This window comes from Oreochromis niloticus, linkage group LG19 (genome assembly GCF_001858045.2).
Source record: "Oreochromis niloticus isolate F11D_XX linkage group LG19, O_niloticus_UMD_NMBU, whole genome shotgun sequence".
NCBI classification, from domain to species: Eukaryota; Metazoa; Chordata; class Actinopteri; order Cichliformes; family Cichlidae; genus Oreochromis; species Oreochromis niloticus.
In genome coordinates, this window is record NC_031983.2 from 28,289,107 (window position 1) to 28,303,058 (window position 13,952).

The 13,952-nt window shown below is 42.2% G+C and overlaps 2 protein-coding genes across 7 annotated transcripts in view; both read left to right on the forward strand.

Annotated features, from left to right (window-relative positions):
• The first annotated feature begins 178 nt into the window (after positions 1-178).
• On the forward strand, positions 179-5,317 carry LOC100708259 (cell cycle control protein 50A). The gene is made up of 7 exons (XM_003446168.5): positions 179-629; positions 1,342-1,461; positions 2,805-2,912; positions 3,003-3,090; positions 3,229-3,372; positions 3,461-3,670; positions 4,266-5,317. Exons 1-7 carry the CDS (start codon positions 387-389, stop codon positions 4,457-4,459), a joined length of 1,107 nt encoding a protein of 368 aa, XP_003446216.1. The 5' UTR covers positions 179-386; the 3' UTR covers positions 4,460-5,317.
• A 3,004-nt stretch (positions 5,318-8,321) lies between these two features.
• The window catches only part of col12a1a (collagen, type XII, alpha 1a), a 47,383-nt gene continuing 41,752 nt past the window's right edge, over positions 8,322-13,952 (forward strand). For 2 of the 6 annotated variants that reach the window (XM_019349007.2, XM_019349008.2), the window contains exons 1-4: positions 8,323-8,622; positions 9,838-9,943; positions 13,392-13,511; positions 13,595-13,738. In XM_019349007.2, coding sequence (XP_019204552.1) covers positions 9,874-9,943; positions 13,392-13,511; positions 13,595-13,738 — 334 coding nt within the window. In that variant the 5' untranslated portion in view covers positions 8,323-8,622; positions 9,838-9,873. Of the gene's footprint in view, positions 8,623-9,837; positions 9,944-11,828; positions 11,851-12,955; positions 13,289-13,391; positions 13,512-13,594; positions 13,739-13,952 lie in introns of those variants that run through there. The other 4 variants (XM_019349010.2, XM_019349009.1, XM_019349011.2 and 1 more) reach the window with 4 other exon arrangements.

The window sequence follows — 13,952 nt, forward strand, 5'->3', positions numbered from 1 at the left end:
TCTGCGAGTGAGGTAAAAGGTTAAAAACAGTCAAACATTAGAGCCTTCATGTTAAAACCCGAGCACAGACGCCAACAGGTACTATCAGCTGTCAGTGACAAAGGGGCGTTACCCTACCGTGTGTGATGATGTCACTACTACGCTGCTTCTTGCTATTGGTTCGAAAGCTTCCGGCTTCTTCTTCTGGAGAGAGAACCGCAGATGAAGGCAAACAAGAAGTCAGCACTACAATGAGCAGATATTTTCATTAGACTGGGGTAAAATTCACTTCGCTCACAGTTTTACCCTTTGCCTTAACGCTCCGCGTCTTACTTACCGTGTGGGATTAACGGAGCAGCTCGGCTGTCTGTCAGAGAGGATTACTCAACTCGAAGCGGACCGCAGCCATGATGGCGTCGAGCTACAACGCTAAGGAAGAGGACGGACATCACTCCGGCGCTTCGAGCGGCACTGGCGTTTCGAAAAATAAGAAACCGGACAACACGGCGTTCAAACAGCAGAGACTTCCAGCCTGGCAGCCCATCCTGACAGCAGGCAGTGTGCTTCCGGCTTTCTTCGTCATTGGGCTCATCTTCATCCCCATCGGCATCGGCCTGTATGTCACATCCAACAACATCAAAGAGTTTGAGGTACAGTCGCGCTCCTGTCCGCCTTTAACCGACTCTGGCTTCTTCTCGGCTCTTCTACACAGCCCGGTGTAGCTACACACCATTTATAGACACAGTAAACCTGCTGAAGTAGGTTCACTAAACAGGAATAAGTGGTTCTTCGATAAGTGACGTAGCTTCTTTACGTCACACCAATGTTAACAATGTTGAGTGTAAAGATGAACAACATAGTGTTGAGTTTCAGTTTGAAGCGCATTCATTCGACGTTACTTTGAAGTGTGGTGGCCTTTAAGTTCCTACACACTTGTAATAAAGGTCGATATTAGATGGTAGAAACATCAGAGACATGGAGAGTCCCAGTACAACTTATTTAATATTAATGAGGCTAGAAAATGATCAGAATCACGGCTTGTATCAGTGTGGATGATCATAGTTTGGGCAGTGTGGTTCAACAGCACCACAAACCACAGCCTCTAAAGTGGATTTCGCATGGGTTCAAAACAGTATAAACAAAGCTGGACTAGAAGGTAAGAAACACAGGATGTGTCCGGGGTTCCTGCCTCACAGTGGGCCTTTGAGGGCTGCTGTGATCATCAGTGATTGCTGCCTGTGCACTAAACAAAGTGTTCCTGTATTTGATTCAAGTCTGTACCTTTTTCTAGTCATGTTGATGCACTGAATAAACAGGGCACTGAGTGTATTTCGACATCAGTTTATTTCCTCTTTGCTTCAGATCGACTACACTGGTGTGAGCAGTGACAGCCCGTGCTACAACTGTGCAAAGAACTTCACCTGGAACACCACAGAGCCCTGTGTCTGCACCGTCAACTTCACTTTGCACCAGCCGTTTGAGGTGAGCTCAGATCCCGCACCAGCTTCCAGTCATTTGGATTCAATGAATAATGCATGCATTCACCTGCAGGACAGAGAGTGCTGCTTGTGCAATCCTAACAATAATTGTCCATTAAGATCTATTTTGAGTACAAGCAAAGAGCACTCAAGGTTTGTTTAGAGGCTGCTTTACTATTGATTGTTGTAGGTTTAAAATATGCTCTGCAGCTTTCAGAAAGCTTTATTGATTATTTATAAAAAGCTCTCAGTTGCTCGTCTGCACTCGTCTCATTTAACAGCATGCATTTGGCTTGTAAAATAGCATTTTTAAATTAAAATGTATGCATGCTTCTTTTCTGAGAAGCAGAAGGAAACCTGTATTTGTATTAAGTACACTGCATCCTGAACTGAGTGAATCACCTGAAGGTGAAGAATTTTTGTCAACAAAGTTATTCACATTCAACAGAAAATGGAATCATGTGCTCTTTCAGTTTAACAAACCTGATGAAGTGAGTTGTGTAGAAATGAACAGCAGCACTGAGCAGCAAAATAAATGAGCTGGAATTTAAATGTTTATTTCAGCGTTCTCCTCATACTGAAAACAAACGCTTATGAATTTGCAAGATTAATGATTTTCTGGAGTGTCGCTCTCTTGTCGTTTTGCAGCAGCGCTATTGCATTGTACCATGTTATTTTTATATTCCTTGTAGATTTCCAGCACCTGTTATTGTCTCTGGCTGGAGTAGGTATAAAATCAGGTTATTTAAAATTTACTTTAGGGCTTTTTAGTCCTCATTTAACAGACAGCAGAGAAAATGGGGAGAGAGAGCAGGAATGAAATAACTTAAATAAACCTGCACAGCCTTGGGTATATGGGTTGCTAACTCAACCAGGTGAGCTGTGGTGGTGCGCACAAAAAGCAATTTGTAAAACTGGCCTGATTGCTCGAAACAAAGATGGCACCGGTGCTGTAACGCTGTGGGAGAAACATCACTACCTGATCAAACACCACAACTTTTTATGAAGGCACAGATTGGCAAGAAGACGGATGTCCCACATTAGATAAAGCCCCTCTATGTTGTTAACCTTTTTACAAATGTATTATTTATTTTTAAATATGTGTGGTTATCATTAGATTTGGTTTTATCTCCCAGTCCCCGTAACCAGTGAGTTAAAATGAATTTCCATCATTGTCCATCACTCCTCTCCGAAGGGGAATCTTTTAATCTTGATGATTTATGATGTTGATCATAGAGATTGTGTGTAAGACTCTGTCACAGAAAAGCTGCTCATTCAAGATGAATGAGCAGATAGTCGTTACTGATTCCTAATTCTGTCAGCGATGCCGTCTCTTCTCTCGTACAGAGCAATGTCTTCATGTACTACGGCTTGTCCAACTTCTACCAGAACCACAGACGCTATGTGAAGTCCAGGGATGATAGACAGCTGAACGGTGACCTGTCTGCTCTGACGGTATGCTGCTGTACTTTTTGTGCCTGTACATAATTCAGAGAATCCAGTGAATGTTTCTTCCATCAGGTGAACATTATGTCCTTTTTCCAGGACCCCAGCAAGGAGTGTGAGCCGTACCGTAAGAGCGGAGATGTGTCCATTGCTCCGTGTGGGGCCATAGCTAACAGCCTTTTCAACGGTGAGCGTGTTGAACAACTTTTCTTTCCCTCTCTCAGCTGTTTGGCTTAACTGGAGTCTTGTCTACAGTTTAAAACTGCTGTGTTAAAGCTTTGTAGAGCCTGATATCAGTACTGAACATACTGATTATGTGTTTCAGACACTCTGGTGTTGTACTACGTCGATTCCAACAACAGCATTTCTGAAATTCCTCTGGTGAAAAAAGGCATTGCGTGGTGGACGGACAAGCATGTGAAATTCAGGAATCCCGCTGGAAACGGCAACCTGACTTTAGCTTTCAAAGGTGACATCTGCACACAGTTCACAGGCCCCTCTAAGCTCGCAGGCTCGAGTTGCAATGACCAGCTGGGTTTTGTCTCCATCTCTCTCAGACACAGCGAAGCCGGTGAACTGGGCGAAGCCGGTGTACGAGCTGGACCCGTTGGATCCCGAAAACAACGGCTTTATCAATGAGGACTTCATCGTGTGGATGCGCACGGCTGCATTGCCCACCTTTCGGAAGCTCTATCGCATCATCCAGAAGAAGTCTGGCGCCACCCCAACTCTCCCCAACGGGAATTATATGTTGAACATCACCTACAGTATCCTTTACATTCCAGTAATCTCATTACTAGAGTTAGACATGCTGCTTTGAACAGGCCAGCGTGAGTTTTGTCTTATAAAGCTTAACAGGTTAAAATAATTGTATCAAAAGTAATCTTAAATCATCCTCATGTCAGTCCTCAGTCTGTGCTCTGTGTTCCAGATCAGACGGTCTAAAGGGCTTTACTTGCAGTATCTCTGCTTCTTTGATTAGCACACGGAGAAGCTTTTGATTCAAGAGTTGTGCAGACATAAATATTTTAAACACATCTACATATACTCAAGTAAGTATACACTCTGGGCCACTTAGTTAGGTACACCTAACAAAGTCAACTGCTTGTTGAGGCAAACACTGACTCAGCCAATCACAGGGCAGCATTTAGGATGCAGGAATGGTCGTGGTGGCCTGAATCTGTGCCATTAAGCCTGTTGTGAAGACAACAGCCAGATGTACCTAATAAAGTGTCCATTGAGTGTAAAGATCTTTGAAAAGATAATTTTTCTGGTTTCTCGAATCTCAGTAGATTAAGGGTGTATCAGTTGTTCGTGTGTGTGTGTGTGCTCTGTCATTTCTCTTTAACCGCATGTAATCAGATTACCCCGTACTCAGTTTTGATGGTCGCAAGCGGCTGATCCTGAGCACCATCTCCTGGATGGGAGGAAAGAACCCCTTCCTGGGCATCGCCTACATCACCGTGGGCTCCATCTGCTTCTGCCTGGGTGTGGTTCTGCTCATCATCCACCACAAATACGACAACCGCAACACCAGTGCGGATATCCCAAGCTAAACGGCGCATTCCACGCTCCGGCCTCTGCATGCACGAGTGCGTACACTGTACGAGGCTGTCGTGCGGTAGCGTAAGGATGGTAGCGTCTCCAGTTTCTCATCAAAGCTGTGTTTAAGCGTAGCGAGGCGTCTCTGTGTATATAGCTTCAGGCCGATTTGCTGAGAATGTCTTTTTATGTCTTCAGGTTTGCAGTCTTTTATTTATCTGAACATTATCAAAGCATCTGTTTCATTTTAGCAGTGCTTTGCGAATGGCTTAATTATAGAAGGATGTATGTAATTTTAGTGCAAGGTTTTGTTCCTATTATGTAAAGTTATATGTCCTGCTGATGAATGTACCGTAATACTTCATTGACATACCTCTGTGGGTTCTGAGATTACCTTGAATACTGAAGGTGACTGTGATTGCTTGGATAAATACTGATATTCAACAGTCATAAAGCATTAATAAGAAGTAATAACAGAAATGTGCTTTTCTGCCCTCCACTGTGACCGAGGAGCCAGTCTTTTATTTATTACTCATAAAACTTACTTTATACAGTATTCCTAATTCAAAGGTGGTGTCTCTGGGTGGGTGGAGCACGAGAATTCTTAATTTATTGTTTGTTAGTGGTTCGGCCAGAGTGTGAAATCATCTGTGATTGGTTAACGTTGACCAAACGATATGCACTTTAAAAGTGTCCCGTTTGTTCGGTTCCCCCGTGTTTCGCCCTTCCGGACTGTTCTTGGTTTATTATGCTGTTAAAACTGTTTCAATTTGAGCTCCTTGGCTTTTTATAAGGTTTGTAGGGTCCAATTAAAGAACTTGGTCAATGTATCGCTGTCATTTGTGATTATAATGGTACAACTCACACTGCTACCGTTATCCATGCCACTGTGTTTAGTGGGGATGTTGATGTGTTTTAATGGCATTTATTAACTTGATGAAATAAGGGAAAACAAACCCCTCAAGAATTTAATCACATAAAAAGTAGCACTTTATAATGATGTCACACTATTAAGTATTAGTAAGTGCTTAATTCATCATTTATATATCACTACTCCTTAGTATGTACTATTTTTAAATCCAGATATGAGCTAATGTTTCATTCATTATTTATAGATCATTACTCCTTAGGATGTCATTTATCAATACAGATGTGTTATTGTTGCACCACACAGAGCTATCACTGCTGGTAACTATCATTAAAATATATCTTACTAATGCTTAATGGTGTGATGTTGTAAACTGCTACCAATAAAAGAAACTAAAGTAAAACCACCTTCTCGTCTACACAGTCTTTGTACTTAAAGCCACACCTGTGTGGACGACACCACTTATCCAGCTAAGGAGGAGGTTGTGTATAACATCTCTTATACACTCTCCTACTCTTAATGCTTCTGTGCTCCTCTTACTGACTGCTCTGGATTCAGTCACGCCCGTCTTACCAGCTGATTACCATCATCATCATCAGAATGTTGAATGGAATCGGAGTGACTCAGACACTGAAATACATGACAAAAACTCCTGCGATCATCAATAACACACCATACTGATAATCTCTGGGAACTGGGGAAGGTTAGGCCAAATGAAGAGGTAACTTAAGAAGACTTTTATCTGCTGTATTTATCATTAAAAAAAACCAGGTTTGTCAAAAGGCTCAAGCTAAACCTTTAAAAACGTAGATATGAAATACAGTAATTAGATTTACATTCATTCATGCCTAGTTAACGTTATATGAATTGTGGACTGTATATACCATTGAATTCATCTTTTAACTGAACTCACTGCAATGCACAGGGCTGACCAGCAGGTGTCACCATTTGGCTTTATCAGCCTTTAAGGGCCTAATCGTAGGTCCGGTGGTTCCCACAGACAGATTGAGATCACAGGAGAAAAACTCAAACATCTGGAAAGGTGATGATCTTTCAGCATTACTGTATGGATTTGGGGTGATTTGAAGTGAAGTTGTTTCATGTCGGTTCACTTTTGACCAACGGTGCTGTTTTGTGCATCATTGTGATCACAAGACTCCTCCAGCAGTGTGGCGTCTTAAAGTTTATTATAAGTAAATCACGAGCAAATGTTTGCTTGAAATATTGTTTTTACTTTATGTGAATCTTTAGATGGAGGTACAGGATGACAGGCTGTATTTCTCAGCAAGTTACATAAAATGAAAGTGTCTCTTTGGATTTCCAGGTTCTGGAGACAGAACCTTGACTTTTTTATAGCCTGGAGGATAAATATCTGCCTGCTGTATTACTGTAGAGGAGCTGGGGTTTTAGTAGTTATTCTTGTATGCTGCAGATAAAAAATCTTGCAAAGTCAACATTCAGATTGTGCCAGGCTTTGCTGATCTTCCATAATACTAGAAATCTGGAGCTCTTGTTAGCAAATAGCAAACCCTTGCTGCTAAATCCCAGAACAAGCACTGTTCCAGCGCATCATTTGATTGCTGCAGTTAACCAGAGTCGAGTTCTTTGCAAGCAAACTTTGAGCAAATTTCTCCCAACAAGAATGTCCAAATTATTTTTATATTATTTCTTTGGTTTTTTTAAAAGCACGAACACAGAAACTGAAGCCTTTGAAGCAACAATGTGCCTTCATTCCTCCCCCTCTTTGAACAGGAGGACAACAGCATGCCCATCATCATCTAAAGGGTGGGTCAAAGGATGCTCTGCTCCACAGAGCCACAATGAGTCTCACTGTGTTTGGTATGTCAGCTCTTGTCTGAGATTTGATGAGTCAGGCTAATTTCAGATGTCTCACTCTGTGTTTTGGATAAAACACGCCCGCATCCCGACCCCAATGTTTTAACCCAAACTGTCTTTTAAAGAAAAATGCCTGTAATTTGACGATGCATCATCGAGGCTGTTTGAAGTCTAGATTATTAACTTGTGCTGTATCTTGGTTACATCTGTGATTCTTGTTTGATCTCCTCACAGGGAGTGGATATGTTGTAAATGAGCTGTTAGTGCTGTGATGCCCAGGAAGCCACGGTGAAACAAGATCGCCCTCCTGGGTGTTTGTCTCATGGTGTAACTCTGTAAAAGTTCAGTATCAGATGCTTGAAATCACTGCTTATTTATCATGCAGATAAAGGAATGTTGGTATTGTTAACTAAAACCTACAAAATCATTTATTCTACTTTGGGAAATATCCCAAGTATTTCCCAGTGGTATATTTTATTTAGAGCAGGGACGTTGAACTCCAGGCCTCGAGGGCCGGTGTCCTGCAGATTTTAGATGTGTCCTTGATCCAACACAGCTGATTCAAATGGCTAAATGACCTCCTCAACATGTCTTGAAGTTCTCCAGAGGCCTGGTAATGAACTAATCATGTGATTCAGGTGTGCTGACCCAGGGTGAGATCTAAAACCTGCAGGACACCGGCCTTCGAGGCCTGGAGTTCGACACCCCTGGTTTAGACTTATTTCCCAAGCCTGTATCTGCTGTCTGTCTCTAGTTTGACTACTAGAGGGCGCCATAAACCTTCGACTCTCAGTTTCAGGAGCAGCTGCTGCTCAAAATCCAGGGCTTCCCCAATAAAAGCCAACTAAACTCAGTCCTCTGTATTTTAAAAAAAAACTTGAAAGACAAACGGACTGATGTGATTTCGCTTTTGTTTCTTTAAGCATCTTGAGCGCATTATGGGGAGAATAACAACAAAAAAAGATTATTGTTTATAAATGAAAAAGTGAAGTTTTAATTTCAGCTGACATCTGTGTAAATAAGCTGAATAATGTTCCTCATTGCGCAAATAAGAAAGTTCCCCTCAGTGCGCTCTGCTCAAAGGTGCCCCTGCTGTCAAGTCACAATTGGGGCTGGAAACTCGTCGCCAGACCGAAGGAATGCTGGGAAAAATGTAATTTCCAAACACCCGGTCGGTCTTAGCGGGGGACATACATCAAGTGAAGGATGGCGCTTTCGTAAGAAGCCCATATGATGGTAAATTGAGAACTGGGAACTCCCCCCTTATTAAGTAGCCGATGGTGGAAAGATTCTTCCCACTTGGAAAGAGGCTTTCCCTTCTTGGACATCTGCTGGCGGAGCTTCCAGTAGCCAGAGAGAGAGGAAAGGGGTCCAGGAGCAGCTCCTGAAATTTCTTACTTTCCTGAGGGGGGAGGCTTCAAGCGGGCTGCGCTCACATTTGGTCCGTTCAGAATTTTGGGGGAACTTCAATAGGTGAGTAGACAAACTTTTATTTCTAACAATTAAGTTAAAAAGATCAACTTTTATTTTTCCGCACAAAATTTTGCTACAATATTTAAATTTTTATTCACAGTTTTTCACTTTAATGCGCTTTGATCACCAAACCAAGGTGAATGCTCAAAGCAAATTATAGAAGTTTGAAATGACTTGTTGATCTGAGATTAGGAGATTTTTAAGATAAGAGCTCGATTTTTTTGTTGAGCTGAACAGATTTAAATGCAGCCACTGTGAGAGGCAGGTAAGCCTGTTGTAACTTAGATTTAGCCTCGTAATATTTTATTTTTATGTGATCCAAGAGATCCATTTGGATCCAGAGCTGCAGTGTCCTCACATGTGCACCAGGCGGAGCGCACAGCCCGTGGTTAAGTTTAAAGAATCCGAGTTCAGCCTGAAGTGTCCCGTGTGAGGGCGGCTTATGAGTTTCTAATAATAAAGTAATGTCAAAAATGCAAATTAATCACACCCAAGTAAATCTGCAACAGGAAATGAATGCATTAAAAACAAACTTTTGTTTCTGTGATTTTTTTTCTTTTCCCAAGTTTGTGAAGATTTAGGGACGGATAGAGGAGTCAGATATTTTCCATTTCATATACATGAAAATTAATCATCACTGAGTGGTCCGTGATATCACAGACTTAGTGATATTATAAGGTCCTCAGTCTTCATCCCCGTAGGTCTTATATGAGCGAGAACCAGCGAGACTATGCTGGATGTAATGATCCGCACAGCAAGCTGCCAAAGTCAGCAAACAACTAGAAACACATCCATTTTCCAGTTTATGCACTGGAAAATCATAACTGAATTGCATGTGTTGGATATTTCTTTCATTCTCTCATTACTGAATAGCTGCAGAGCTTCATTCAGAGGTAAGAAAAAGCGCTCCCTCAGGCCATGGGAGTCAACTGAAGGCAGCAAGGTGTGGTTGGTTGTGTAAAGGAGTCTAGGTGGATCCAGCAGTTTTTGTGTCGGGACTGAAAGCGATGACTGACTAATTAAAGTTATTTATCTAGATTTATATTCAAAGAAACATGAGCTGCGTGCACGCTGTCTAATTGTAAAGGCGAACGGGTCGCTCTCAGGTCATGCTTTAGACGCAGCTCTAAGTCACGGGTAAAGCTGATGCCTGGACACCACAGTGAAAAAGTGAGCTGAGATGTGCAAATCTCCTTTTTTTATTGTTGTCTGCAGACTTATTGATGCGCTGCTGACCCTTTAGAGGCAAACATGAAGATAGGGCTGTCTCTGGCCACGGCTGCCATCCTGGCGGCCCTGTTATCCTCCATAGATGCTCAAGGTAAATACAAACCATCTGGCCTCACTCTCCCTACACACACTATTCAACTCTGTCCAGTCTTTATCTCCTCCTTTTCTATTTTTACCTCTCATCTCCACTCCTTATTGAAGCTACTGGAATTAATGTGAGTGATTCATCACAACCAAACATGAACTGTTTGTACTGACTGAATAAAGTTATTCTTATTTCATATGTATGATATGTTGACTATGTGACTGATTCCTTGATGTCTGTCATGCTTTTATTCCTCATTAGTGGCATATTTACCCAATTTATCTATCAGGACTCATTGTTTGCTTTGATGTGAACTCCAAATGAAAATCCCACACACTTGGAATTAAAGTGTAATTTAGGAGGTTTAAACCAATAATGCACGAGCAATTTTCTCATCCAGATTTGGCACATGTGAGAAACCGTGCACACTAAAGTTTATTTCATTTCCAGTTTCTAAGTGAATGTATTAAACAGCAGGGCACAAGTATAACAAAAGGCATTTTGTGGTTAATGTTTCCCTATAAATGTTTTAGCACAGTTTTTGCTTTTTCAGTTTTACACTTTTTCCAAAGCAAAAATGGGACGATGGCCCCGAACCGGGTAGTTCAGCACTGATGAATCTGGCTTACATAAATGTTATCATCATTACACTAAAGGTGCAGAAAGATCCCCAAAACATATGCAAATTTCTTTTGCAGTGATTCTAACAGCTGTTAAAACAGTAGGTTATTGTGCATGACAGCAACAGCACAAAAGATAAAGTAGAATACAGTCATTTCAGTTTTAATAATAAGTAGAAATATGAAAAGTGTATCAAATACTCAATTTACAGAAGCAGCGTCCTACTGGAGTAGAGTCATTTAGTGGACAGCAGTGGATCTGTGCAAGAAAAATGCAAGTGATTAAAACTCGAGTGTCGGGCTTTTTCCTTTCCAACACTGATTTCACGCTTCTACGTTACAGTTTCAGTAGAAGCTAAATGATTTTGCTCCACATGTCACATGATGTAAAACGTCACCAATGGTTAGGAATTGGTTGTAGCAGCAGTAGTTCTGACAGAAAATGACTTAATGTAATTACATATTCAAACATCTCAGTCCAAAATAATGACAAATCTAGCGAGGTGGTATGAAATCCTGCTCTCGCACGGCAGAGGAGTCTGCGCTCGGGTATCTCCGCTAACCGAGTGGAAAGATGAAATAGGAGAATAGCCAATTAATCCTCAGACAGCACAAAGACAAAGAGCCTTTCTCGAGCTTCTTTGCGGGCATTTGTGAAAATGCTGAGTTGCAGGACATATGGAAAGTTAATATGCAGTAATGTTTAATGTCAGCACAGGCTGTGGAATTACTTTGGCATCTGTCCTGCCTCTTTGGGAGAGTCAGTGTTCTTTCCTCCTCTTCTTGGTCTCTCCTATTGGCAGCAGCTCAAGTCAGGATAGCTGGTTGGCTGGCTGACTGCTGGAGACTGAGGTAACACAACGGGAGCCAGATTTTGGCCCCTGGAGGACAGAAGTGTCCTTTATTATGAGCTGATGGGACAGACGTCGATATAACAAACACAACCGCAAAGTCCAAATAACCTACCCGAGATTATTTTGACAAAACCACCTTTGTTCCTCAGCTACATTTTTTTAGAGCAGACAGACATGCGGTGAAAGGAATTGTAGCAAATCAAAACAAGATGCTCAGACAAGCTCGCCATGAACAAACGTGGGAGCGGCAGGCGCATCCTGCAGCTGAATTTTCCATCCATCGTCCACGCTGTGCTACTCACTACCCCTCCCCCAACTCATCCACACCCAAGTACCAACACATACTATACACCCGTACCGTTTTGGTGTTGGAGATGAGTACTCGTGGAGAAATCAGGGGCAACATGGTCCACCGGGGCTCCTTGAGTTGAGATGCCAGGTTGGTGATCCTCCAGTGCCAGTTTTTAAATATTTGGTGGGCTCCTCTTTGTCATCTGCCTGTGCACTCAGTGTGTCCCAAGCTATGGCTTCCTCCTCATAGTATATTTTACAATGATATTCTTGCCGCCCACGGCACTCTTATGAAGCATGCACTCAGTACTGCATGCCGTGGCATCTCATGCATGTTCGCATCCCTGCCACTACACGGATAAACGAGGACCTGCACCAGAGGACCACGTAAGATGTGTTGTGCTAACCTCATGAGCCTCACGAAAATCAGTTTCATTAATTGGTCGAGTTTTGTGTTGTTGACACTAATTTACTGAGTGAAAAGACTTTCAGAGCTGCATGTATGATTACAAGATAAGTAACTGAAAGATGAGCTCACAAAATATGTACTAACACCCATACTGTGACCCGACTCTAACAGTGGTTAACCTGGTTGACAAAAATGCAGAAGCTTGCTACTAGTTCCTGAAATACTCTGATGTGACTTAAATGCATGTGTGGTACTCACGTACTCAAATGTTAACACCGTCTCTTTGACTCTGCCTGCAGCCTAGAAGACATAAGAAGGAATATCATTCTAAAATATGTTTGTCATCTCTGTCTCTGTACATGGAAAACTAATGTCCAGCCGGTCAAAGTTGTTGAGTCAAACAACTTTCTCATGTACACACTGCATGATGTTGTCATCAAGTCAGCTCCATGTAAAGGCCTGCGGTCTTCTCACACTGTCTTCTCGTATTTATTTTAAATGTGCACTTTTCTCTGTAAAAGCACATTTGGTTGTCTGAAGAAGTCTTGTTCTCTCACACCTTCTTGTGCATTTTCGCTACCGCTGAAAAAGTACACAAGAGTCGCCGGTGACGAATTGTGTATTCTTTTTGAAAGGTTTGCAATGGATGTGTGCCACACGCTTTTGTAAAGAGTCGTAAGCAAATAAACAACAAAGCACTTTTTTGTCCCTCAAATATGTTTATATACGTTGTATATATAACATATGGTGTTCATTTTGTCACTCCAACAGCTACATGGCATCGTTGATTCCATTGTATAATCGGTAACTTAAGAATGAAGTCACTGTTGTGTTTCTGTTGCTCTGAGCTCAACTCCATCATAAAGGCAGTTTAATATGTGGTCGGGGCATGCGTTGTAACTGCACTTAGCATGTGTTGGATGGTTCACTCAGTGTCTGCACTTTGGTGGCGTTTGCGTGGATTCATGCACATGACGTGTATGCCAGTGCTTGAGTTGCCGGGCCGTCTCGGCTGGGCAACTCAAACAAGCGCCATTTTGCTCCAAAATGGCTTCTCACACTTTTCCATTGTCACGTGTTCCTCACCTGTCACCCTCACAGAGGGACGTGCTGTGTGTTTGACCCCAACAACGAACAAGTCCGCTTCAGCCACGAAGTGTTTGTCGTTGGGATTAATGTGAATGTTTAATCAAAGCTGCCTTTTTCTTTCATTTGATCAGAAATACGCCCACGGTGACACACGTCTTGTGATTTAACAGCGTTTCCTCTCTTATTTGCAGTGGAACCGCCCTCAAACTTGAAATTTCACATTCTAAATGAGAACACAGTGGAAATGTCGTGGGTGAGACCCTCGGCAACGATAGAGGGCTACAGAATACAAGTGCAAGTGCCGGATGGAGGTCAGTGCGTGTGTTGGTGTGCCGAGACTACAAACGGTTTGAAACCCCAGCAGCTTTCTAACTTCCTGCTTTCCTCCTCATAGATGAACCGACCAGAGAATTTACCTTAGCTGCATCTGCCACTATGACATCACTCACTGACCTGACCCCTGACTTGGACTACTCTGTGTCAATAAACTCCTATTATGGCTCAGAGGAGAGCATCTCCATCTATGGACAACTGACCAGTGAGTTGATTATGCTTTATAAACCTATTTTTCAGTGGAAAACAGGTTTTTAAAAAGTAAGTGTATGTTTTTATGCTCTATTATGTTCTTATTGTGTCCTGATGTGAATTGGAGGGACATCAGGAAATCACTTTTCCTTGCTGGCTATTGAAACCTCTGAATTATGTTCACTGATACAAAGCATTTACTCCCTCGGCAACACGGAGAGAATTTA

Coding starts and splice junctions, on each gene's coding strand:
- LOC100708259 (XM_003446168.5), top strand. CDS start 387: ATGATGGCGTCGAGCTACAACGCTAAGGAAGAGGACGGACATCACTCC. Junction 630..1,341: donor ACAACATCAAAGAGTTTGAG/GTACAGTCGCGC, acceptor TCTTTGCTTCAG/ATCGACTACACTGGTGTGAG. Junction 3,373..3,460: donor CCTGACTTTAGCTTTCAAAG/GTGACATCTGCA, acceptor CATCTCTCTCAG/ACACAGCGAAGCCGGTGAAC.